The 24,860-nt window shown below is 49.6% G+C and overlaps 1 protein-coding gene and 3 long non-coding RNA genes across 5 annotated transcripts; all 4 read right to left on the bottom strand.

The window, feature by feature from the left end:
• Positions 1 to 979: 979 nt before the first annotated feature.
• On the bottom strand, positions 980 to 24,860 carry LOC132471233 (solute carrier family 2, facilitated glucose transporter member 1-like). The gene is made up of 10 exons (XM_060070362.1): positions 24,636 to 24,860; positions 14,869 to 14,964; positions 8,594 to 8,754; positions 8,106 to 8,346; positions 7,613 to 7,775; positions 6,846 to 7,033; positions 6,406 to 6,510; positions 5,482 to 5,583; positions 4,068 to 4,271; positions 980 to 3,792 (listed from the first exon to the last, which is right to left on the bottom strand). The coding sequence occupies exons 1-10, from the start codon at positions 24,648 to 24,650 to the stop codon at positions 3,598 to 3,600; spliced, it is 1,470 nt and encodes a 489-aa protein (XP_059926345.1). The 5' UTR covers positions 24,651 to 24,860; the 3' UTR covers positions 980 to 3,597.
• On the bottom strand, positions 10,450 to 12,853 carry LOC132471235 (uncharacterized). Of its 2 annotated transcripts, none has more exons than XR_009528801.1 (2): positions 12,184 to 12,853; positions 10,450 to 12,117 (listed from the first exon to the last, which is right to left on the bottom strand). It is a non-coding gene; the product is annotated as an uncharacterized LOC132471235 (long non-coding RNA). The 2 variants fall into 2 exon arrangements; XR_009528802.1 differs by having other exon boundaries at positions 12,188 to 12,853.
• Positions 13,156 to 14,185, bottom strand: LOC132471236 (uncharacterized). Its single transcript, XR_009528803.1, has 2 exons — positions 13,601 to 14,185; positions 13,156 to 13,548 (listed from the first exon to the last, which is right to left on the bottom strand). It is a non-coding gene; the product is annotated as an uncharacterized LOC132471236 (long non-coding RNA).
• Positions 16,748 to 24,458, bottom strand: LOC132471237 (uncharacterized). Its single transcript, XR_009528804.1, has 2 exons — positions 21,870 to 24,458; positions 16,748 to 21,812 (listed from the first exon to the last, which is right to left on the bottom strand). It is a non-coding gene; the product is annotated as an uncharacterized LOC132471237 (long non-coding RNA).

The following is a 24,860-nucleotide window of genomic DNA, read 5'->3' as shown; positions in this document are numbered from 1 at the left end:
TGCCCTGGATTACACATATGTTGTTTGTGGATTTAAATGATCATTTTTCATGCAAAGAAAACTAAAAATGTTCATGAAGAAGTTTGATAATTTTAGGTTTTATGTGAGGCCGCTTTGTGAACTACAGCTCTTCGCTGCTCTCGACGCATATGATATACGTCAACACACCCGCCCTTGGAACTCGGCACTGAGATGGCGATCTCTCTGCCCCACTTCACCGCTTTTTCCAAGGGGAGGATAAAAGCATCGAAAGAGGTGAAAACCATTATAAATCGGGGCACGTGCAGAGTTTCAGTTATGCCGATGGGAAGATAGTCGGTCTTCTCCACGCCAGTCGCAGGTAGCGTGACGTCACATACGAGCCGTGTAGTCTTTCTCGTTGTGTTTTCTCTACAGCCTTTATCTGAACAATTGCACAATAAACGGTCGAACTCTTTGCATGAAAAATTATCCTTTAAATCCACAAACAACATATGTGTAATCCAGGGCATATAAAGACCGGGACCAGAAAATAATTATTTTCTCTCCATTGACACCCATTCATATTTTTCGATCTCATAGGTCCCATGAGCCCTACCGGAAGGGGCGTGACTTCGCCACTCTATGCCTTTCGAAACCCCTCGTGATTGGTCGATGAAAAGCTACCAGGAACGCCCAATGGGCGTTCTTGTGTCATGACGGAAACGCCCAAGCATGCAGCTGGACCCTTCTCACACCAAGAGGTTTTGAGGTGTTGCTCTAACTGGGAGGACTTCACAGCTGTTGGAAGCCAGAGAAATCATTCATAGTGATGGTAAAACACTCATGCTCCCACCCACACACAAACTATAAAATCAACCACAAACATGCAATCATCACACATAGTTTATATACTAGATTTAAATTAACAGACACCCCCCCCCCCCCCCCCCCCCTGTAAATACTTCCACAAATGTGACGTTAATGAAAGTATGATAAATGTAAGGAAGAGTACACAGCATGACTGTAGGCATCGATTCTTTATTCAGACGTCCATTACCTCCAACATGACCTCATAAACTCTGTCTCACCACATGGAAGTACGGGCACTTTGTGTAACCATTCTTTGCTCTACAATAGGAACAAATAACTCAAAGGTTTCTAAGTAGCAATTTGTGTGTGTGCTTAAAAATCTGTGTTGGCCAAAAAGATCCGGAAAATGTACAAGGCATTTTCCAGATTGTGTCCTAAAGTGTTTGCTACAGCTGTGTAATATATTTAATGTATCTAAAAATAAATTCTAAAAAAAACTATGTTAAAATACTTACATTTCAGGGTCTATACTCTATTTACATCTGGTGGACTTATTAAAAATCATACCCTTGCTGTTATGATCACATTTTAAAAAGGTTGTTGTGCTAATTTAGAATCAAATCAGCTAATTAAATGCCCCAACCCATTTCTATAAATTATTTACATACACAGTAAATTACGGTTTAGTTATTTGCAGTAGATTTCAGTCTATATTTGTAAAGGCTCCGGTTTTTCATGTAAGGGGCCGCCGATAAATGTATTGTTGAATGAGAATGGATGTTACAGTGCTTCTCCTAGACAAGTAACGCAAAAGAGACATTAATACATACCCTGTACATACAGTGATGCTGCGGCACGGAATGGATACAGTGAATTTCAAAACATATGGGCGTGGGTGGATTAATGTGACTTTCCTTAGTGTTAAAATTATATATATATATATATATATATATATATAACAAAGTCAAACCTGTTTTCATACAACTCATCGGTTATGATGAGTAACTCATCAGTACTTCAGTCTCCTATAAGTAACATGTCAGATTTAAAGTGCTGCCCTCTACAATAAAATAGACTTAAGTCTCTACAGCAGTCTCCGATGGTACCTCACCTCACAGTACCCCCCACACACACACAATTACAAACACACACACACACACACACACACACACACACACACACACACACACACACACACACACACACACACACACACACACACACACACACACACACACACACACACACACACACACACACACACACACAGTAATGGTCAATCGGGCCACCGAATGCTGGTTCTGAGAGCTGACATGTCTTGAAGGCACGTCCTGGTTTTTGAGCACTAATGGGGAAGACAGTGCACTTAAAGGGGACATATTATACCACCAGGTGTGAGTGTGATTAGCCTTACAAGCCGTTTTGAAAATCTGCCCCATGTGACATCACTAGTGGGCGTGTCCACCTAGATCTGTGCTGGATAGATGAGCAACGTTTACTTCAGTCCACTGCGTAGGCTGGTCGACTGATCTATCCAGCACAGATCTAGGCTGACCACACCTGGTGGTATGATATGTCTCCTTTAACTTTGGTCCCTTTCTATGAGCGTTCTACTCTCCCTCTTTACTCCGGCTGCTCCAACACCTGCCCTCAGGTACGTCTGTGAAGGCCTCAGTAAGTCAAACCTCAAACCACTTTCAAGGCACCATGGTTCAGAGTTGAACCATTTGAAAGGCACTTTACAGTCATTTGGAATGGGAACTTACAAACTCACAAACTAAACCCCTGGCACTGAGTTTTGGTGTTGCGTTCAAGGCCTCACTCACTGACCTTAAACAAGGACACACACACACACGTGGTGCCCTCACTCAATCTAATCCATCACGTTGATACACCAATCTGCAAATTTGGCCATCTTGTATCGTCTTTATAGGTGAATTCTTTTTGCTTGTATGAAAAACTTTCTTGCAACATCAAATCAATATTTTTTCCCCTACGTTTCTGTGGAGAGCGAAGGGAACTGAACCGCATGTCCGCATCACAGAGTGTCTGTTAATGTACACTAACGGTTCTGTCTTCTGGCTGTTCTCAGCTGCTCTTCAAATCATTATGTCATTTCTCCTGAAGTTTGCTCTAATGTTTAAAAAGGAACAGTGATGTAGAATATTTTCTGTATAGCAGACAGACACACACACATACGCACGGACACACACACCCCTCTTTGAGGGACTTACGTGACTGATGGAGAAGCCAAACAAAACCAAGACTCTAGCTCCCCCTGGTGGAGAGAAACGAAACAAAGACATAAACGGAAGAACGGTTCCTCAAGGCGACAGCCGCGCTGCCACAACGGCTCCGGAAAGTACAGAATGCAAATAAAATGAAAATAAAAGAGTTTAAAATGAATCTCCTATTTCGATTATTTCGAAAAGAGATTAAAAAAACAGGCATCCGAAGATGGTTACACATTAAAATACAGCAGAAGAGTTGAAAGCCGCACACAAGAGTCGTTTAAAATCTTGAAAATCTTCCTTCTTTCGACATCGTCAACGCCCACTTGTGACACACACACACGCCCATGAGTTCTGTGTTGCCGCGGCGAAGACGGGGATGAGAGGAGAGGAGGACGGGAGGCGTCTCCCCCTCCCTCCCTCCCTCCCTCCCTAGACGGGTGAGGATGCTGCGTGGGGCGGGGCCGACAGGGACAGTGACGTCAGTAACCAGTGTAGCCTCTACCCCCCCCCCCCCGCGGGGCGGCGTTGGCCTGGACCGTTTATAGGGTTTAAGGAGGGGGGGGGGGGGGGGGCTTGGGGGGGAGGGGGGGTCTCAGAGCTGGGAGTCGCCCAGGCTGTGGGCCAGCTCCTCGGGGGAGTGCTTCTCCCCCCCGGCGCTCTGCCGGAAGCCCGAGGAGATCTCGTCGAAGGTGCGGCCGCGCGTCTCCGGGACCTTGAAGTATGTGAAGACGAGGAAGAAGAGCAGCAGCACCGTGAAGATGATGAAGACGTAGGGCCCGCACACCATCTGGGGACGGGGGGGAGAGAGAGAGAGAGAGAGAGAGAGAGAGAGAGAGAGAGAGAGAGAGAGAGAGAGAGAGAGAGAGAGAGAGAGAGAGAGAGAGAGAGAGAGAGAGAGAGAGAGAGAGAGAGAAGGAATGAAAGAAAAAAAGAAAGAGAGAGAGGGTGGGGGAGAGAGAGGGAGAGGGAGTGAAAAAGGGCGAAAGAGAGAGAGGTTAGCTTTAGAATCCGTGCGATGAGAATTCGACCTGTCTCCCAGTGCGACCAGTGCCGGGGCCTCACCTCGACATACTGGAAGCCCATTCCCACGATGAAGTTGGCCGTCCAGTTGGAGAAGCCGGCCACGGCGAAGGCGGAGGGCCGCGGCCCCTGGGAGAAGAGCTCGGCCACGATGAACCAGGGGATGGGCCCCGGGCCTATCTCGAAGAACGCCACGAAGCCGAAGATGGCCACGATGCTGACGTACGACATCCACGGCAGCTTCTCCTGCAGGGAGGACGGAGGAGAGGAGGAGGGTCACTTCCGGTTTCAGAAGGTTCACTTCCTGTTTCAGACGTCCACGGGGAGGGGGGGGGGGGGGGCAGTGGGGGTCAGGGCGAGGGCAGCCTGGCTATTGGCTGACCAGGAGGCGGGATCAACGGGCCCAGTTCAAACGACTCTGTACGCAATTGGTTGGTCCCTCAACCAATCAGACCAACGATCCGGAAGACATTCGATGCAGAGTGACGGGAAAACCCGCCGATAGCACGCCAGGGAGAGAAGCCAGCTGGGCAATCGGCTCCCGTAAAAGCAGACCGGAAGAAGGAACATAGGGCTGAACGATTTGGGGAAATAATCGAATTACGATTATTTTGACAAATATTGCGATTACAATTTAATGTGCGATACTTATAATTTATTAAGTTCCTTATGTTGTGTACTGTTCACTAAAAAAGAAATCAATCATTCTTTAGTATGACCAACACAACATTGGAAGCAGTCAACATAAAAACAGCTCTTCCTTTAAGCCAGGCCGATGTGTTGAGATTAACTTCTTTATTTAACTATTGAATTGTAAAAGAAAAAGAAAAAGAAATGAATCGTACTGATTTCCAGTCAGTAACGGTACATTATTATTATTTTTTTCATTTGTCGCAGCCTTTGCGATTTGGTAATTTCGATTTGAATTCGATGAATCGTTCAGCCCTGCAGGAATACATGTACTGCTCCTCTACCGACGCTGCTGCAGGGAGAGGGCTGGGGGGGTACGCAGCCTGGGTCGGGGGGGGGTACGCAGCCTGGGTCAGGGGGGGGTACGCAGCCTGGGTCAGGGGGGGGTACGCAGCCTGGGTCAGGGGGGGGTACGCAGCCTGGGTCGGGGGGGGGTACGCAGCCTGGGTCAGGGGGGGGGTACGCAGCCTGGGTCAGGGGGGGGGTACGCAGCCTGGGTCGGGGGGGGGTACGGAGCCTGGGTCGGGGGGGGGGTACGGAGCCTGGGTCAGGGGGGTCTCAGACCAACCGGGCCCCTGGGCCCCCTACAGAGCCAGCGGCGCGTGGACCCCTGACCGGTGACGACCACGGCGGCGACCTGTCCGGTGTGTTCCAGGGGAGCGGGGTCAGAGCTCGCCGCGTTCCCGACCCACGCGGGCCGGCCACTGTCTGGGGTGACGGAGGAGCCGACGGAGGAGCCGACGGAGGAGCCGACGGAGGAGCTCACCAGCAGGGAGAGGGCGATGGTCATCAGGACGGCGGAGAAGGCCATGCCCGCCAGGCCGATCATGTGCAGCGAGCGGCGCCCAGCACGCTCCACCACGAACAGCTGGGGAGACACGGGGGGGTCACATCAGACACACTGCTACACTCTACTGTCTAACCCCTACCTGAGGAGACAGGGGGGGGTCACATCAGACACACTGCTACACTCTACTGTCTAACCCCTACCTGAGGAGACAGGGGTCACATCAGACACACTGCTGCTGCTACACACTCTACTGTCTAGCCCCTACCTGAGGAGACAGGGGTCACATCAGACACACTGCTACACTCTACTGTCTAGCCCCTACCTGAGGAGACAGGGGGGGTCACATCAGACACACTGCTACACTCTACTGTCTAGCCCCTACCTGAGGAGACAGGGGTCACATCAGACACACTGCTACACTCTACTGTCTAGCCCCTACCTGAGGAGACAGGGGTCACATCAGACACACTGCTACACTCTACTGTCTAACCCCTACCTGAGGAGACAGGGGTCACATCAGACACACTGCTACACTCTACTGTCTAGCCCCTACCTGAGGAGACAGGGGTCACATCAGACACACTGCTACACTCTACTGTCTAACCCCTACCTGAGGAGACAGGGGTCACATCAGACACACTGCTACACTCTACTGTCTAGCCCCTACCTTCTCCTTAACGACCCGTCTCTGTATTCACTGTATAGCCCCGCTGACATGCATCTTAATTCCCTGTGAGTCCCTTTGGATGAGTGAGAAAGACTAAAAAGAAACTGAATCTAATCGCTCATCACTAATGACGAATCACTAATTGAATTGTACATTAGGTTAAATTCATTTAACTCTTGAATCTGTTTTGCTACTTTGCTGCCGGCTGATTGGCCGATGGAGGCGTCACTCACCGAGACCACTGTGAAGGCGGTGTTCACCACGCCGGCGCCGATGGTGGCGTAGACGGGCTGGGCCACGCCCGCCTTCTCAAAGATACTGGTGGAGTAGTAGAAGACCTGCAGGGGTCAGAGGTCGAGAGGTCACGTGACACGACAACATATCTAACACGCAAAACTCTTGATTCTGGTGTTAATCAAGTGGCGCGATCTGAATGTGTGAATGGTTAAATGTGTGAACGGGTGAATGGTGAATGTGTGAATGGTGAATGCGTGATTGTGAAAATGGTGAACTTGTTCATGGTGAACGTGGGAATGGTGAACTTGTGAATGACGAAAGTGTGAATGGTGCATGTGTATATGGTGAATGATGAACGTGTGGATGATGAACGTGTGAACGGTGAACGTGTGAGCTCGGTGGGCGGGTCAGGGGGGAGGGGGGGGGGGGAACTCACGGCGTTGATGCCCGACAGCTGCTGGGACAGCTGCAGCACGATGGCGATGAAGATGGGCTGGCGGTACAGCGGCGAGCGGAACAGCTCGGGGATGGTCACCTTCTTCTCCCTCATCATCTGCCGGTGCTCGCTCTTCATCTCCTGCATGTCGGCGCTCACGTCCGCGGACCCCCGGAGCTTCTTCAGCACTGTGGGGGGAACGGAAGGACGAGGGTGAGTGCCTGGGTCGGTCTGCCTGGGTGTCTGTCTGTCTGTCTGTTTCTGTCTGTCTGTCTGGGTGTCTGTCTGTCTGTCTGTCTGCCTGTGCCTGTGTGTGTCTGTGTGTGTCTCAGTGTGTGTGTCTGTATGTGTCTCAGTGTGTGTGTCTGTGTGTGTCTCAGTGTGTGTGTCTGTATGTGTCTCAGTGTGTGTGTCTGTGTGTGTCTCAGTGTGTGTGTCTGTGTGTGTCTCAGTGTGTGTGTCTGTGTGTGTGTATCCTGTTTATTTGTGAGAGTCGCGTGCATCTGCGTGTGTCTCCCTGTGCGTGTTTGTTGATTTGTGCGGTGAGTTTGTGCGTTTGTGTTCGTTGCAGGTATGTGTTGTTGCATTGTATGTGTGTATTTAATGTATGCATGTGTACGTGAGAGAATGAGTGAGAGCGTGCATGAGTGTATGTGAGAGAGTGAGTGTGAGTGAGGTCGTACATCAGTGCATGTGTGTGTGTGGATATGCGTGTGTATGTGTGTGAGTGTGTATATGCGTGTGTATGTGTGTGCGTGCGTGCGTACCGCTCTTGGCCTTGTTCTCCTCGTTCTTGTTGAGCAGCAGGAAGCGGGGGCTCTCCGGACAGAAGGGGAGGATGGCACACTGTACCACGGCCGGGAAGAAGGTGAACCCCAACAGGAGGGGCCAGAGGGCCTTGTTCCCCATGAAGGACTCGATACCAAACACCTGAGGGAGGGAGGGAGGGAGAGGGAGAGAGAGAGGGAGAGAGAGAGGGAGAGAGACAGAGACAGAGACAGAGACAGAGACAGAGACAGAGACAGACAGACAAAGGGACAGAGACAGAGACAGACAGACAAAGGGACAGAGACACGCAAACACGTTAAGCTTGGTTGAGTTTGGACGTCATTCTCATTCTCATTTTAATTTCACTTGAAGCAGAGAGCAAGATGCTTTCATTCTGTTGACCAAGTCATGAGTGGATTTGGACAGACTCCTCCGAGACCAACCCCCCTCACCTCCACCACTGACCCCACCCACACCTCCGCCTCCACCCACCTGAGCCATGAGGATCCCCACGACGATGCCCAGCTGGTGCAGCGTGCCCAGCGCCCCCCGCAGGGCTGTGGGGGCCACCTCGCCCACGTACATGGGCACGAAGCCGGTGGAGAGGCCGGAGTAGAGCCCCACCACGAAGCGCCCGATGATCAGCATCTCGTACGACTTGGCCATCTGGGAGAAGCCCATCAGCGCGGCCGAGGCGAAGGCTAGGATGTTGGCCATCAGCATGGAGTTCTTCCTGGGGAGGGACGGAGAGCACAGCGCCGTCAGGGGGATGGACAACGTACACCGCGTGCAATGGAGAGGACTTTTATTTTGAAATGCCTTTTTTTTTTTTTTGGGAGTGTCAAAGTAAAAGTCCTAACCAACTTTGAGTGGCCTCCACGCATTCAACATCATTGAGCCACTACATGTCACAGGCTTTTACTTTGTCAACCTGAAAACTTCAAACCTCAATGTAAATGTAACTGTAAACGTTTGCTTACCTCCCGAAGCGGTTGACGAACAGGCCGACTGAGAAGGACCCGAAGATGCCCCCGACGGAGAAGATGGCGACGGACACCGACCAGATGGTGGTGAGGGTGGTCTGGTCGATGGGCTGCTCGTTCCGTTCCGACCAGGTCTCGTTGATGAAGTTCTCGATCACCTGCGACCGACAGACATGAGACCAACGCATGAGGAACAGGGAAGGTTCTCCTGCTGATACGACCGGAAGCGTCAGTTATTTAGTACTTACAGTTATGTGTCTTTAATGAACGAGAGCAGTGGTTCGCAAATGGGGGTACGCGTACCGCTAGGGGTCGTGCAGGGGGTATATATACTGCATGTAAATATACTGCATGTTTCCCTACCAAATTGTCAGTATTTGCACCATTTTACCGTTCATGTTTACACTGCCAAATACAAAGCTCACACATTATTTATCTTTTTTTCTCTCAAAAATGTTTTGTGTCGGTGAAGGGGTTTGCAATAATATCTTTAGAGGGGGTACTCTAGTAGAAAAAGTTTGAGAACCACTGAACTAGAGAATAGTGACACGTCACTTCTTATCTCTATACGTGCTGCTGCTGTAGTGTCGCTGTCGGCCAGCGGGGGGCGGTAGTGTGTGTTTACATCGGTTTCCATGACTCAGAAAGTGAAGTCGGCTCTTGCGTGCCGATGACTGTGTTGATAAACACGCGTGACCGAGTCTTGTGTCTGGTTGTCATGGTGACGTGGTGTATTTAAATGTTAACATTCCAACACCCCCTTCCCTGTGCTCTGATTGGCTGTCGTGGCCCACTGACAGCTACTGCGAGAGGAGGGGATTAGAGGAGAGGCCGTTGGCACGGTGATGGGGTTAGATGTCTAAGGTATCCTCTTTCCTGCTCCGGTCTCGTGCTTTCTACCCGTGATGTCATCATGTCAGCCGCAGAGTCCAACCGGTAGACACTCCCATTACTTCCATTACCATAGAGGTCGGTGGACTCCCAGCACCATAATGGGACTGGGAGCAGTGGACCAGTGGAGTCCAATCAGTAGTCACTCCCATTACCGTAGGGGTTGCTGGACTCCCAGCAGCACCACTGGAGTCCAACTGGTAGCTACTCCCATCCCAGCAGAGGTTGGTGGACTCCCAGGCTCCAGAAGTCTACTGGTGCCAGTGGCCAACACCAGAATGCTACTGGTTGTGGTCCCAGCAGCAGAATGCTACTGGGACAAGTCACCAGCACCAGAATGCTACTGGGACCAGAGAATCCCATTTGAGACGCGCGATGTCTTCACATCACGGAGGCACGGCTGGGTCACAGGACACCGCCTGGGCTGGCATGTTCCCCTGGCTCCGAATCCTGCCTTCGACCACGCCCTCTTCGCGCGCTCAGCTTGCGTCCCAAGGATACACACGAGGCGCCGACTCACACGCGATCGAGGCCCCGCCCCCGGCGTCTGCTAGCCTGAGGCGCGGCGGGTTAACCAGCTAGCCGACAACTTAATACGCCAGAGAATGGAGGGAGGAGGGCAATTGAGGTCGGGATTTTCACTCGCCGTCAGACATGCCCCGCCTCACCCGCCAACAGAGAAATGAAACCGCCGAGTGAAACCAGCCGGCGAGCAGACCGACGCTGGGTCTGCTTCTGCTTTAGAAGAAGGCCCCCCCCCCCCCGCTGGGAGCTGGGAGACCCCCACTGGGGAATCACCCTCCAGCCATTGACGCGACACATCTTTTCATTTCCTGCTCAGACGTCGGAGGCACCGTGTGGGCCTTAGCGTGTCGTACATGTGTTTGGTATGTCTTGGGTTAGGCAGACGGTTTAGTCCGGAGCCCCCTCACAGTGGATTCCTGTCCATAACATATTGCTCAAGGATGCCTTCAGGAGGCTGTGGGAGTCAAACCCGGTAATCCCCGTCTGCTGGGGGTTCAGCCGCTACAAATGCCTCCACCATTTCACTCTCTATTTCGGTTTTATGATGGCTGCTTGTTCACTTTTTTTTTTAATTCAGATCTTGTTTTATATGTATTTATTGTCACCGTCAGTGTTTCTGCAGTCGCACATTGATTTCCCTCTAGGGTGTTATGAAGTAATTTATCCAATGATTCGACCTTATTCCTCCCAGTGAGCAGAGAGGGATTGGGGGGCGTGGACAGCGTTGGTGAAGACATTTCTATTTAGGACACTGAACAGACGCTTTTATCCAAAGTGACTCACAATCACGTCAACAACAATATATCGCTGTGGGTACAGTAAGGATGTTCATAGAGCCAAGTGCGATTCGCTCCCAATCGCTAGGTTAACCCAAGCGCCGTACGTAACAAAGATAGCTAGGGTAAGATACTGCACGATGATAAGTACTGCGAGTAAGGGCAAGGACGTACAACGTACAATATGTGCAAAGGGGTGTGTGACTCTCTCCTCCGCCTCTGCAGAGCTGAACCAACAGCTGTCTGTGTGTGTGCTGCGTGAACAGAGGGCCCATTCAGGCTGCCAGGACACTGTGGCCCTCTCTATCTTTAACCAGGTGAGCAGACACAGAACCTACCGTGTGTTGGCAGCTTCCACCGTTCAACTGCCCGCGTCGGGGTCTATTTTGGTGGTTCAAGGCTGTAGCTGTTCCTCCGTTTGTAGTGATTATGTGGGCGGTACCGTGGGTGGGATTATCATATCTGGAGAAACGACCAGTGCTTCACGTTGTGTGGCTGGTGGAGGTTTCTGGATAGTGGTGGCAGGGGTTTGACAGTTAGAATGTGGGGCTGAGGAGCGGAGTCGTTTTGAGAAGTTTCGTTTTTACAGTGGATGATATCCCTCAGGGTTTATGACAGTATTAAGGGTGGGGTGGACAGTTTGAGCCGGAGGTAGGGGTTTGACAGTATAAAGGGTGGGGTGGACAGTTTGAGCCGGAGGTAGGGGTTTGACAGTATAAAGGGTAGGGTTGACAGTATGAGGTGGGGGAAGGGGTTTGACAGTCTAAAGGGCGGTGTTGACAATAGGAGGTGGAGGGCTGGGTTTGACAGTCTAAAGGGCGGTGTTGACAATAGGAGGTGGAGGGCTGGGTTTGACAGTCTAAAGGGCGGTGTTGACAATAGGAGGTGGAGGGCGGAGTTGGACAGTATAAAGGGCGGGGTTTGACAGTATAAAGGGCGGGGTTGACAGTATGAGGTGGAGCTAAGGGCTGGACAGTATACGGATGGAGTTGAGTGTCAGGCCCCTGAAGCAGCCCATCTAATCGTCGGTCGGGCCAAGGCTGGCTCCCGTCCCACTTATCTCAGTGGCTCTGACGCGCTGGACATTGCTGATAACCACGGCCTGCTGCTACAGAAGGTCAAGCTTCACATGGCCGCGTCCTGATAGTATAACGACACTACTTGTTTCTCTGTCTCCACATGAACATTATTCTCTGTAGCTCCGTATGATCATAAGAAGAAGAAGAATCAATGGCGTTGATATTGTGTTTTCTCGGGACCCAAAGCGCTTTACGTAGCGAGTGAGTGAGTGTGTGTTTAGCAGAGGCTTTTATCCAGAGCGACTTCCAGCTGTTCACACACACACACACACACACACACACACACACACACACACACACACACACACACACACACACACACACACACACACACACACACACACACACACACACACACACACACACACACACACACACACCGACAGCGGAGTCACCAACGCCAGGGGACAGCCAGCTCGTCGGGAGCAGTCAGGGTGAGGTGCCTTGCTCAGGGACACCTCGACACTCAGCTAGGAGGAGCCGGGAATCTAACTAGCAACCTTCCGGTTACAAGTCAACAAGCACTGCCTCCTGAGCCGAGCCGACCCCGTGTGGAATGTGTGTGAGTGTGTGTGTGTGTGTGTGTGTGTGTGACGCTGGGAAAATGTCCCCTTTGGCCTTCTTTGGCCTTTAAAGCAGCTGTTGGCCCCATACCCCCGGGGCCTCTGGAGCTGTGACCGGGCCCAGCGGGGGGGGGGGGGGGGTATCATGGGAACGAGTCCGGGACAGGAGGCAGGGAGCCGGGCCCCCAGGGGCGACGAGGCCGGGGTCAAGTGCTTTACACTACCTTATTAGTTCAAGAAGCAGATACTTTCCCCCAGAGTTACTCACGGTCTGAGAGAGTCTGAGAGAGAGTGGTCGTTCTTCGGAGACATGTCGTTAAGGAGAGGTAGGGGGGGGGGGGGAATTGGGAATCAAACCCAGAGCATTTCGTGTGGGAGTCAGACACCCTGACCACGACAATGTCCTGTCTGTCCTCCATTGGTTCCTTTCTAGGACACACACACACACACACACACACACACACACACACACACACACACACACACACACACACACACACACACACACACACACACACACACACACACACACACACACACACACACACACACACACACACACACCCCCAGGTCCCCATGTTGTTATCTTGGGGGGGGGGGGGTGCTTTGAGGGTCAGTCATGCGGCTCTGATCCGTGTTTTTGGTCAAACACAATCAGCTGGGCTTAGGGCTAAAGCTCCTCTGGGGGGGGGGCGGGTCTGTCCGTTGGCATGCAGTGTATACACAGTGCAGTATGTACACAGTTCATTACATCATCACCCAGTGGGCGTGGCCGAGCTGGGGGGACACACGACCCTGAATGTAAACACAACGTGGACGCTGAGGAGACGTTTCTGTTTAATGTTGAAACAAACAATATAAAAGTGGGCCGGGTACTTTTGAGGCGCGTTGTCTTGTTCGATTGAGTTGACGGGTCGGTTTGGTCCGTCAGTCTCAATGATTATGCTCATCAAACCATTGAAAGGAAAGGTCTGCAGAGGCGACAGGCAGCATTGTGCACTTCAACTAGCGTCTGCAAAAGCATCCATGACATTAAAGGTGTGTGTGTGTGTGTGTGTGTGTGTGTGTGTGTGTGTGTGTGTGTGTGTGTGTGTGTGATTAAAAGGGCAGGCATTGCTCTGCCATCAGGACTGTAGGACTGTAGCTGTGACATGTGGTGTCCTACAGGACTGTAGGACAGCAGGACTGTAGCTGTGACATGTGGATAAGGGTAGTTAGCTGGCTGAAAGCTAACTAACGAGTTAACCTGCTAGCTAACGTGAAAGGTCAGACAAGAGAAAATAAAATGAAGGAAGGAGGCGATGAGGGGAGGTAGGGCTTTGCCCTCGCCACCAGAGATGCACGGCCTTGCGGAGCGGAGCTCTCGTGTCATTGGTGCTCACTGTTGTCATAACGATGTGCAGAGTCGGGTTTCACTCAGGTGGGAGGGAACCTGAACTCACTCGGTTACCATGGCAACCAGCACCCCACCTCATGCCTTACCTTGTATTGATTATAATATGATAACCGTCTCCCTGAGATCAAAATTGTATCTTCAGTGTCAGCATCATTAATGTCTTTTTGGGTCAAAGTTGACCTACTTTTATCGATACTATCATCGTTGTTTTTATTATCGTGATTATATTAGTTATATCATTATAATTGTTATCAGGCATGCTTATATTTACACTATAAATAATAATATTTTATAGAATACAATTTTCAAAAATTAACAATAAATGTCAGTTCATGAAATCAGGAAACTGGTCTGCCCTCTTGCACAATACCGGTGAACACAATCACCTCAGATCTTATCGTCTCCTTTACCGGTTATACGCTGTTCATTAAACCAGCCCGGAGAGTTCCTGGTAACCTTAACTGATTGGACTGCTGCCAGGACGCCGCCTACCGCCTACTTCCTTTCAGCACCTCGTAGGCAGCGCTGGCCGCAGCCACAGCACACCTACTGGTCACCGATCGTACTGCACACCCACGCAGACATGTACCATCGACGACTCTTTCAGTCCGGAACCAAAATCTTGTGTGTTCGGGGAGGAGCTTGCCTTGTGTGTAAGGGGTGGAGCCTTGTGTGTTTGCGTTAGTCAGCTGAGCTCCCAGTGACATTGTCATGTTTTAATTGTTTTCTCACAGGACTTAGCTTCAGAATATGCAAATGTAGACAAAGACCAGTGTTGATGTTTTAGTGGGAACATTAACCACCGGCAACTGACCTGGGTTCGGCTATATTTTGACCCGCTTTAACTAATCTACTCATGTGTTAACAACACGTGTTCCTGTTAATTTATTTGTGTTTATTTTTGGACGGCGTAACGTAGATATTACAGATGGAAACCTGTACTCGCCCGCAGTGCCCAAAACCCGGTACCGGATCACAGTGTAAATGATCCGGGATCAGGACCGGACTCTGTGCTGGGCCGGTCGGTTCTCCCTGGACTCACCTTCTGAGGGGCGTTGATGACGCCGGTGTTGTAGCCGAACTGGAGAGAGCCAATCACAGCGGCTCCCACGGCCAGCATCAGCTGGAAGGTCACTTTCTGTAAGGGGAGAGAGAGAGCGAGAGCGAGAGCGAGAGCGAGAGAGAGAGAGAGAGAGAGAGAGAGAGAGAGAGATCATCAGTTGAGTGATTCCGACCCAGGTGCATGTAAAGCTTCACATTTTCCTAGAGGAGGCGACTGAAACATTGAGTGTCGTGTGTTGGCGATGAGTGGTCGGCAGTGGCAGTCATTTGCTCGCCGTCACCACTCCGCAGCGGGTCTTCAGTCAGCGGTCGGGGGCTGGAAGGGGCAGCCCCGTGTGATGCTGTAGGGTCGGAGAGCACATGGCTCTGCTGCATTCTCACAGAGCCATTCCTGTTTGCCATGAATGTAAACACACAAGCTGTGTCCGAGTCACATTGAGACATCAGTCACACAGCGACATATCTGTCACTAACATAGCAGACATATCTGTCCTCCTCTTAGTATCCGCACTTAAGGGAAAGGCTAGTGGAAAGAGATGACTCGCAGAGTATTTAAAAAATGTTGCCTCATTTCGTCGACTTATTTGACCTATTTTAAAGGCACCCAGTGCAACTTTCGAGGCTTAAAAATAAACATTCAATTTCTAGTCTTTTTTACACGTAGTAAGTTTCAATAACTCCATACCATTACATACCGACATTTAAGCAGCAAAGATGAGACGTCGTTGTGTGGTGAGAACTGATACAAAATCGATAACAACAACAATGCCGCCATTTTCTTTATTTTTTGTAACCTACAATAAATAAAGCAGGCTTCCAGTCAATGGAAAAATGGCTTCTCCCCACCGGCGATTGTTGTTGTTTACGATTTTCTATCAGTTCTCACCACACAACGACGTCTCATCTTTGCTCCTTGAATGTCGATATGTAATGGTATGGAGTTATTGAAACTTACTACGTGTAAAAAAGACTAGAAATTGAATGTTTATTTTTCATTGAATGTTTACATAAAGTTGCACTGGGTGCCTTTAAGGTCAAAGAACTATAATCTGTTTTTTCGTGTAGTTTCACAGAAGCAACGTCAAAAGCAATTTTTTTTTGCTTCCTTTCCACTTACTGAAAGTGTAGTTTGTGGTAATTCCAACCAAGTGTGCTTTTTTTAAAACAGTGGTGTAGCATATGGGCTGGCAGTCTGCTACCGACCAGTACAGATTACATGCTACGCAGCAGGGAGAAGCACGGGTTTAAAGCCAATTAGAGAAGGGCATGCTTTGGAGCGATAATGATAATAGGATGGTGTTAAGCCAATTGGAGAAGGGTGTGGTTTTAAGCCAATCGGCTAATAGTGTGGTCTTAACCCAGGAAGAGAGCAGGATGTTTTTAAGTTGATTAGGGTAGCAGTGTGGTGATGGGACACACTGGGACGGTTTTAACCCAATGAGATACAAGTCTGGTTTTAGGCCAATCCGATTGGTCTCTCATTGGGTTAAAACCATCCTATTAACACTTCCTTCCACAGTGTCCCTGGTTGTTGAACCACCAGCGCTGGAGGAGGGAGAGGATTGGGTGTGTACGGGCCGGCCCCGCAGCCAGACTGGGTTTGTTATGGTCAGAGAGGCTAACGCATGACTGAGCTATACCATTCATCCGCATAGCAGGGAAGCTAACACTCGCGGCTATGTAAACATACACAGAAACACGTGTGTGTGTGCAGTCTCACACACACACACACACACACACACACACACACACACACACACACACACACACACACACACACACACACACACACACACACACACACACACACACACACACACACACACACACACAGACAAAGAGAGGTATTTCTCGGCATGTATTATTGATTTCCTTGAGCCAATCCGACCCGGACAGTGTCCCACGACATTACCCCTAACAACAAGACAATGGACACCGGCGCATTCTTGAGATGCAGAGCCGGACCTGATCTTGGTGGACGTCCAAAGCCCTCAGAGATCACACTGTCGACATTCCTTCAGTATTGTTCTCATTACAGCTCCGAGGGACTAGACTGACCCCGACATGCGAGAGGGAAACACGCACAAACTCTAAAGGTTCTGCCGACGCTGACAAACTGCATCCTATCAGAAACCCCCGGCTAATGACGGAGCGGGCGAAGGCCTCGCTGTGATTCACTGGGCTGGCCTGCGGCTCTAAGGCAGCGACTAAATATAGCGTACGTCCGTGACTGTGACTGAAAGAATTCCTCTGCGGACACTGGGATGTTCAGGGGGAGCGCCGACGGGCAGGTAACCAGTTCTGTAATATGTGTGCAGCTGCCTGAACTACAACAGGTTCTCTACACCAAGAGCTCGAAACACAGAGGAGCCGGAACTAAGGTCTGCTATGAGTCACCGACACGTCATCTCTGAACACACATACAGGAAATACACATTTGCATATAGACCCATGCAAATAGACACACACACACACACACACACACACACACACACACACACACACACACACACACACACACACACACACACACACACACACACACACACACACACACACACACACACACACACACACACACACACACACACACAGTTTGACTCTTCCTGGACCTTTAGCCCCGTGTGTGTGTGTGGAGTCACGTTAACAAGCACGGCCCTACCCCATTCCACCCCTACAACCGCATCCCAAATGACTCGTTCCTCCCACATAACGTACAACTGAAAGAACTGCGACTCCAAACTTTACAAGTTAATTTCGTTATCCGTGGGTTTTGGTTATGTCCGTCCAAACTGACACTGCAGGTTCCGTTTGGTGATGCCTTTTCTCTCCGAGGGCGGAAGATTCTAAACAGCTGTCCCAAATTCAACATGGCAGCAAACATCGACACGTGTGCCAGCGGCACATTGTTGGTGTCCCGACAACGTGGTGCCAATGTGACCCACAAACGGGGAAACCGTAAACCTACATATGTGGAAACCACACACACACACACGCACTGACGCACACACAACCTTCGTATCAACACCCAACTATCAAACTATTTCACCTGAGGGTTTTACAGTCAGAAGAAGAGAAGACATTTACAGTCATTTGTTAACTACACTCCATCATAGTGAGCATGTAATTGCTAGCTGTTACGCTAACACCCGCAAAGCTTTCATTCCTTTGAAAACACTGCTGGGAACTAAGGCCTGGTTCAATGGTTGATGGTGATAATAACCACCATCAACTTAACCGGGCTCCCCCTCCCTTTATTTGGAAGCATCAGCTGCAGGTCCCAGTGTTTACATTTCAGAGTGTGAACTTCCTGTTGACAAAATAAAAATGGCCACTTCCTAGTCCCCACAGCCGAACCACACAGGGCAGAGGGCCTCAGCGACACAAGCGTCTACTCTTACATCATAAATAAACAAAGCTGCAGAGGCAGGCGGCGAGACCAAAAAAGGGAAGCTTCGACGTTCGGCGACGACTTGTTTTGATCCAACCCTGGCCATTGAAACCCCGCAGGCGTTTTCAGGTGAAGTCTTTCTTTGTGAGACATGCAAATTAACACACGCAAAATGTATCTGCTGACAGACCAGGGGCCATAACATGGTGGCCCTGTTATGGTGTGTGTGTCGGTGTGTGTGTCTGTGTGTCTGGGTTTGTGTGTGTCGAATTTCAGCCAAATCACCATGATTAGGCTTAAACACTCTGGCGTTTACGGCTGGTTGCATCATCGTTCGGCCTAGTTCTGAGTCATGCTTCCACAGAAAAAACACAGATAGGTGTTCGACCAAACATCAGTCTAAATACCAGTGCATTCTGTGAAATCTTCATCTTATAGGGGCGTAGGGTCTTCACAACAGGAAGGAAGAGGAAGACTGTTCCCCATCACAAAACAAACGCGTTGTACACCTATTGTATGTTGTACGTCCTGGCACTTACGAATAGTACTACTTAGCATTGTGCATCATCTTATCCTAGCTATCTTGTTGTTTACGGGAATGGGTTAACCTAGCAATTGTTAGTGCTTGGCACTTGGTTCTATGAACATCCTTTCTGTAACGACAGCGATATATATTGTAGTTTCTCCTTCTTCTGACAAATGTCCATGATAAAAGCGTCTGCTAAATGCCCCAAATGTAAATCTAATGTCATTCAAGCGAATGTATCGCAATTTAAATTGTGTTAGGTTTCGGTAACAATTCATCGCTAACAAGGTAAATATTTAAGCTCATTGTTCTGATTGCAGATCAGCCAAACATGAGGTTGAGCTAGAGTCAACAGCCTGGATCCCTTTGAAGATAAGACAAGATAAGACCTTAAAAAATGTTTTAACATTGTTTGTTAGCTTTAATTTTCTTTGACATTATCCATCATGATACCAGAAACAAATGATCATAACATTTTTAAAGAAGCTAAATGATTAGCTTCTGGTTGTCCAGGTGTTTACTCTTTGAGGGAGGGAGCTACATCCTGAGGACGCCATAAATTGACAATCATTAAACTTTGGAGTGCGAGGCCGTCTACCCATCCTGCTGCTGGTATTTCCTCCCTGCCTCGCCCAACGGAGCCAGCCCTGCTCTGGTCTACTGAACGTCCGGTTAGCCTCCACCGACCGGCCCGAGTCCCTGAGACCTTAGCATGAGTGTAGCTCTGTCGGTAGCGTGCTACCATGTGTAAACAAAAACACACCCAGCCTGGTCGCCTTGTCAACACACGGTCAAAGTGGCCATGGTGATAACGGAGCCCCAGGTCAGCTCGGGAGAGAGAGGAACCACAGCTTAACGAGGAAGCCCTGAGGTTGACGACAAGAGAGGGGCCTCCAGAGAATGTGTCCACCGTGTGCTTCACTTTCCCGGCAGACCTTCTCAAAGCCATTCCCCAGAGGTTGCAACATCCTCACTTTAACTCAAGCTGAACTTTTGTCGTGTAGACGTAGACATTGAGGCCACGTATGACTGATTAACTATTGTAAAACGGAAGCCAGCCTAAACCAATTCCAGAGCAGGGGTCAGCCTGTCATGTCTCAAGACAATTAACAACCGATTGTGTAGCATCCAGAGAGTAGCATAAAGGCATCTAACTATTAATGAGAGAAGGTAGGGCCGGACATCGGCGTCAAGCCTTGAGTGAGTCACTGAAGAACCTGACCAACCAGAGGGCAGGGTGCTGGAAACTTTCCAGCAGGCTGTTCTCTGGAAATTTCCACTGGGACTGAGACCACGGCCGCGGGCGGCGCAGGTTTGACAGTATCCCGGAGAGCAGGATGACCTCCGGGGTATGACACCGTCAGGGTGGTGTTCCTGAACCCGGAGCTTCAGGAACACCACCTTGCCTCCACGCTGCTGTTCTGCTGGAGGGCGTCCCACCTGGTTGTAGAACGCAAGGTTTGTTGGGAAGACTTATGTTTGACCGCTACAGTATATGCTAAAAGGAATGCCTTTACACAGCGCTTTTCTAACCAGTGGCCACTGAAAGCGCTTCACAATATTGCCTAACATTCCCCCATTCGTGCACACGTTCACACAAAGACGGCGGTGACAACCGTGCAAGGCGACTGCCAGCTCGTCTGGAGCAGTGAGGGTGAGGTGCCTTGCTCAGGGACACTCCGGGGATCGAACTGGCAACCTTACAAGTCAACAAGTCCTGCTCTACGTCCTGAGCCGGTCACTGCCGCCCGGGTCAAAATCACTTTCGTTCAGATGTTCAATGTCAACTTTATTTGGATTACTAGTGAACTTTAGTCGCCATACCAAATCACAAAACTGGTTCCCAGGGCCCTCAGGCCAGTCACTCAAGTTGTCACGGTAACTAAAACCAAACCCCAGAGGGCGAAGACGGAGACCTTTTGACTCCTTCTGGCTGCCAGCCGGGGAGATTAATGACAGGGTAATGTGCAATGAAATATATAATCGACACCGTTGCGGTAAAATGGAAGATATTAGAAAGCATGAAGGCCACAAATGTGACAGTTGGTTCGGTACATAATGTTCTGAGCCCGGTCCGTCGCCCTGGATCAACCAGGGAATGAACCCGGGCTATTCTCGGTACCAGCAGAGGAGGGGGCCACAGACCCGAGTCCCCCCCCCCCCCCCCCTCTCCGTCTGACACCAGGGTGGTGTGCTGGCCTGCTCCAGCCCCGCCCCCCCGCCCCCCCCCCCGCCCGGGCGCCGTGGGCTACTCTACGAGGTCCGGATCACGTACCTGAGGAGATTCACCTCCCATTCACTGGGATCAGCTTACACAGCGTTGGTCTGTTACCGCCCTCCACTGGGGCTCCCCTCACCCCGCCTCACCCCCAGCCTGCCTCACCCGTCACCCCGCCTCACCCCTCACCCCGCCTCACCCCCAGCCTGCCTCACCCCCAGCCTGCCTCACCCCCAGCCTGCCTCACCCCCAGCCTGCCTCACCCTTACCCTGCCCTCACCCTAACTTACCTGGAAGAAAATCGTAAAACTATCGTAAAACACAATCGTAAAACTATTAGTATATAAACGTACAGTTCTGTGTCGTTTAATCTTCATGCATTAACTTATTGAGTTAGGTAACAAGTTATAGAATAATTTCTTGTTTGTTGAAGGGAAATGTTGGAGCGGTACTTAATTCTTTAACAATGGGGCATTGAGCGGGTATCAGTGGATTCTGTCGTTCATAACGTAACTCGGTGGAGCCATGCTGTCTACTGTTATGGAGTCTAGAAGATCTGCTAGTTTAACGTACTTTACAATGACAACAACACAACAACACTAACTAAACACAACACGACTAACTCAACACAACAAGACTAAATGAACTCAACACAACACGACTAACTCAACACAACAAGACTAAATGAACTCAACACAACAAGACTAACTCAACTCAACACGACTAAATGAACTCAACACAACAAGACTAATTCAACTCAACACGACTAACTGAACACAACAACACTAACTGAACTGAACTCAACAACACTAACTCAACACAACAACACTAACTCAACACAACAACACTAACTCAACACAACAACACTAACTCAACACAACAACACTAAGTGAACACAGGCCTTCCAAAACAAAGCCTAAACGAGTCTCTAATCCCAGAGCCTCCGTGTTATCCAGCTCCTGGGTCCACGTGAGATCAGCTTTGCTCTCCGTGAGTCCAGTGTGCGTAACACCATTCAGTTCCTCAAGTAGGCCGCGAATTAGGCTTTGGCTAGTGGGGCCGTTGCCAATTTCAAATTAAAAGCTCTCGTCCAATCTGGTAATCCGGCTCTGTACGAGAACGGGTCTCATTAGGACTCATTAGGACCCGATCCGACAGACTGGAGGGCAGCGGAGGGGAGGCTGCTCATGCATGTGAACTAAACGGTAAATGGACTGCATTTATACGGCGCCTTTCTAACCAGCGGCCGCTCAAAGCACTTTACAATGTTGCCTAACATTCACCCCTTCATGCACACATTCACACACCCACGGCGGAGTCACCCAATGCGAGGCGACAGCCAGCACGTCAGGCGACGTCAGGTTGAGGTGTCTCGCTCAGGGACCCCTCGACGCTCCCGCTAGGAGGAGCCGGGGGATCGAACCAGCAACCTTCCGGTTACCGACCAGCCCGCTCTACCTCCTGAGCCACGTGATGCTCTTGGAGGTCTCCGACCAGGCCTATGAAGCGACGGAGCAGTCTGTTTGCTCAGAGCATGCAAATCACCACAACACCTACCGCTGTGATGACGCTAGATCGCCCCACTGTTGGCCCAAGCATCACCATCTTTACTCAACTCTATACGTCACGGAAAAACAGGAGCCCAGAGCCGTGAGGTCCGGGATCCCGACAAATCCCATTGTGGAGAAGGAGCGCCTTAAGGAGCGGAGCTATGCCAGATTATCGCTGGTCAGCAGCAGCCTCTGATGCAGTGTGGAGGGGGAATGTTTCAGTGCTGCTGAGCTGCACTGGCTAGCAGCAGCTGGGAGCCATCAGCACACACCTGTCAACCTTCCACCACCTGTATATGCAAATCGTGAACAACTGAAACTCACCTTTTAAGAACAATTAGAGCGTAGACAGGCTGTCGATTGGAATGTATCGAACAAAGCATTTTCAAAGCGTGCGTTCTCCAGCCCTCAGGCCAGGAGAAACCTTGGCCCCCAGGGGGGGCCAAGGTTTTTAGTTTTGCTTTGTCATTACTACGAAGCAATAATTAAGGCGTACCATATTTGCTGAATTTGTTCAACGTTATATCTGTTGATTGTTGCTGATCAATAAAGTTAAAGACCAGAAACAGACCAAACTAACAAACTCTGTCGACCCATTTCAATCACCTACATCACTAAAATACTAATAATAATCATTACACTACAATATTAATGACAATGCTGCTGAATCACAACAGCGTCACACCAGCTTAGAGGAAAGTATTTGTGGTTCTGCGTCGCATTGAGCAACGCTGACGAGAATGTGGGCCTGAGTCGGACCAAGACCATGGCTTGGTCGTGGTCAAACCCTCGCTGGCCGCGCCAGATTAACCCTAAACCTAACAACACCAGTGACCTCTGACCTATGGCCTCGACAGGAGAACAGGTCAGATGGTCAGACAGACTGCTGCTCCCACTGCAGGCGGACGAGGCTGAGACTGTAGGAATACAAAGGGGTCAAGTTGGTGACCTCTACGCGGAACAGGCCTATTCGGGCTACTGGTTGTCTCCCAGTGTCACAGTGGGCTCCACATCTGCTGGGCTGCGGCCACGGAGGGGAACAGACGAGCAGGTCGTCACGTAAACCAAACCACAAAGCCTTATATGGAACAGCCAATAGCATACAGTTGGAGGTTTTATATTATAGGATATCTTTGTTTTCAGAGTATAGTATATGATAGCTAGCTACATACTTTGTTTAGAAAGATGTGTGTATTTAGTTGTATAAGGAAAAGATAGGTAATAAAGCGATTTATATTATAGGCATCGTTTGCGTTTTATATTATTTGAAGACGTGATTGTACAGTAATGTACATTATTTGTGACAGATTCTTAATCTATGTCTGATTATCTATTTTATCTGATAATATAAATGCCTACCTGTGTCCTTTTATCATTAATTATAATAATATATGTGATCATATAATAATTATCATACAATTGAACGAATTAATATGCGTTATTTTAATTGATTGTCTTTAAAGATTATATGCATAAAGTGATATTAATGCCGTTGTTATCGTTGCAATTTTAATTAATAATATACAGCTATTAACGTTATTATTGTGATTAGGTATCATGGAAAAACGAATAGCCAATAAGCCTAACAATGAGCAGATATTAATATAACTCAATATAACTTCGATATGACCTCGTTGGAGGAACTCGTTGGATTACATTCGCACTAGTTTAGTCACTTCATTGTTCAACACAATCCAGGATTTCTAAGGCATCAACCTTAGGGTCCAGCACACACACACACACACACACACACACACACACACACACACACACACACACACACACACACACATGACGGCTGTGGAAGGATCAGGATCAGCATGAGGAGGACGCTGTGATGTGATGTGATGTGATGTGATGTGATGTGATGTGATGTGATGTGATGTGATGTGATGTGATGTGATGTGATGTGATGTGATGTGATGTGATGTGATGTGATGTGATGTGATGTGATGTGATGTGATGTGATGTGATGTGATGTGATGTGATGTGATGTGATGTGATGTGATGTGATGTGATGTGATGTTGTGGCTCTTTTAACGCCATGTGCATATCGGATTACCTTTCCCTCCGCCATCTCTGCTGTTTGTCACGTCGCTCCTCTTGTCTTGTCGTCGCGTTAAGTTACTCTGAGTTCCCCGACTGGCTCTTCAGTAGAGTAGGACTATCGCATTGTCTTACTTCTTCACAAAGTTAACCGAAACAACTCCCGCTTTTCAAATGAAAGGTCTTCCCTCATACACATCTTCCCAATGTACTGCTCTCCGGCCAGAGTCACTCCTACATG

The sequence above is a fragment of the Gadus macrocephalus genome, chromosome 13 (genome assembly GCF_031168955.1).
Source record: "Gadus macrocephalus chromosome 13, ASM3116895v1".
Taxonomy (NCBI): domain Eukaryota; kingdom Metazoa; phylum Chordata; class Actinopteri; order Gadiformes; family Gadidae; genus Gadus; species Gadus macrocephalus.
This window is presented reverse-complemented; position numbering and strand designations above follow the sequence as displayed.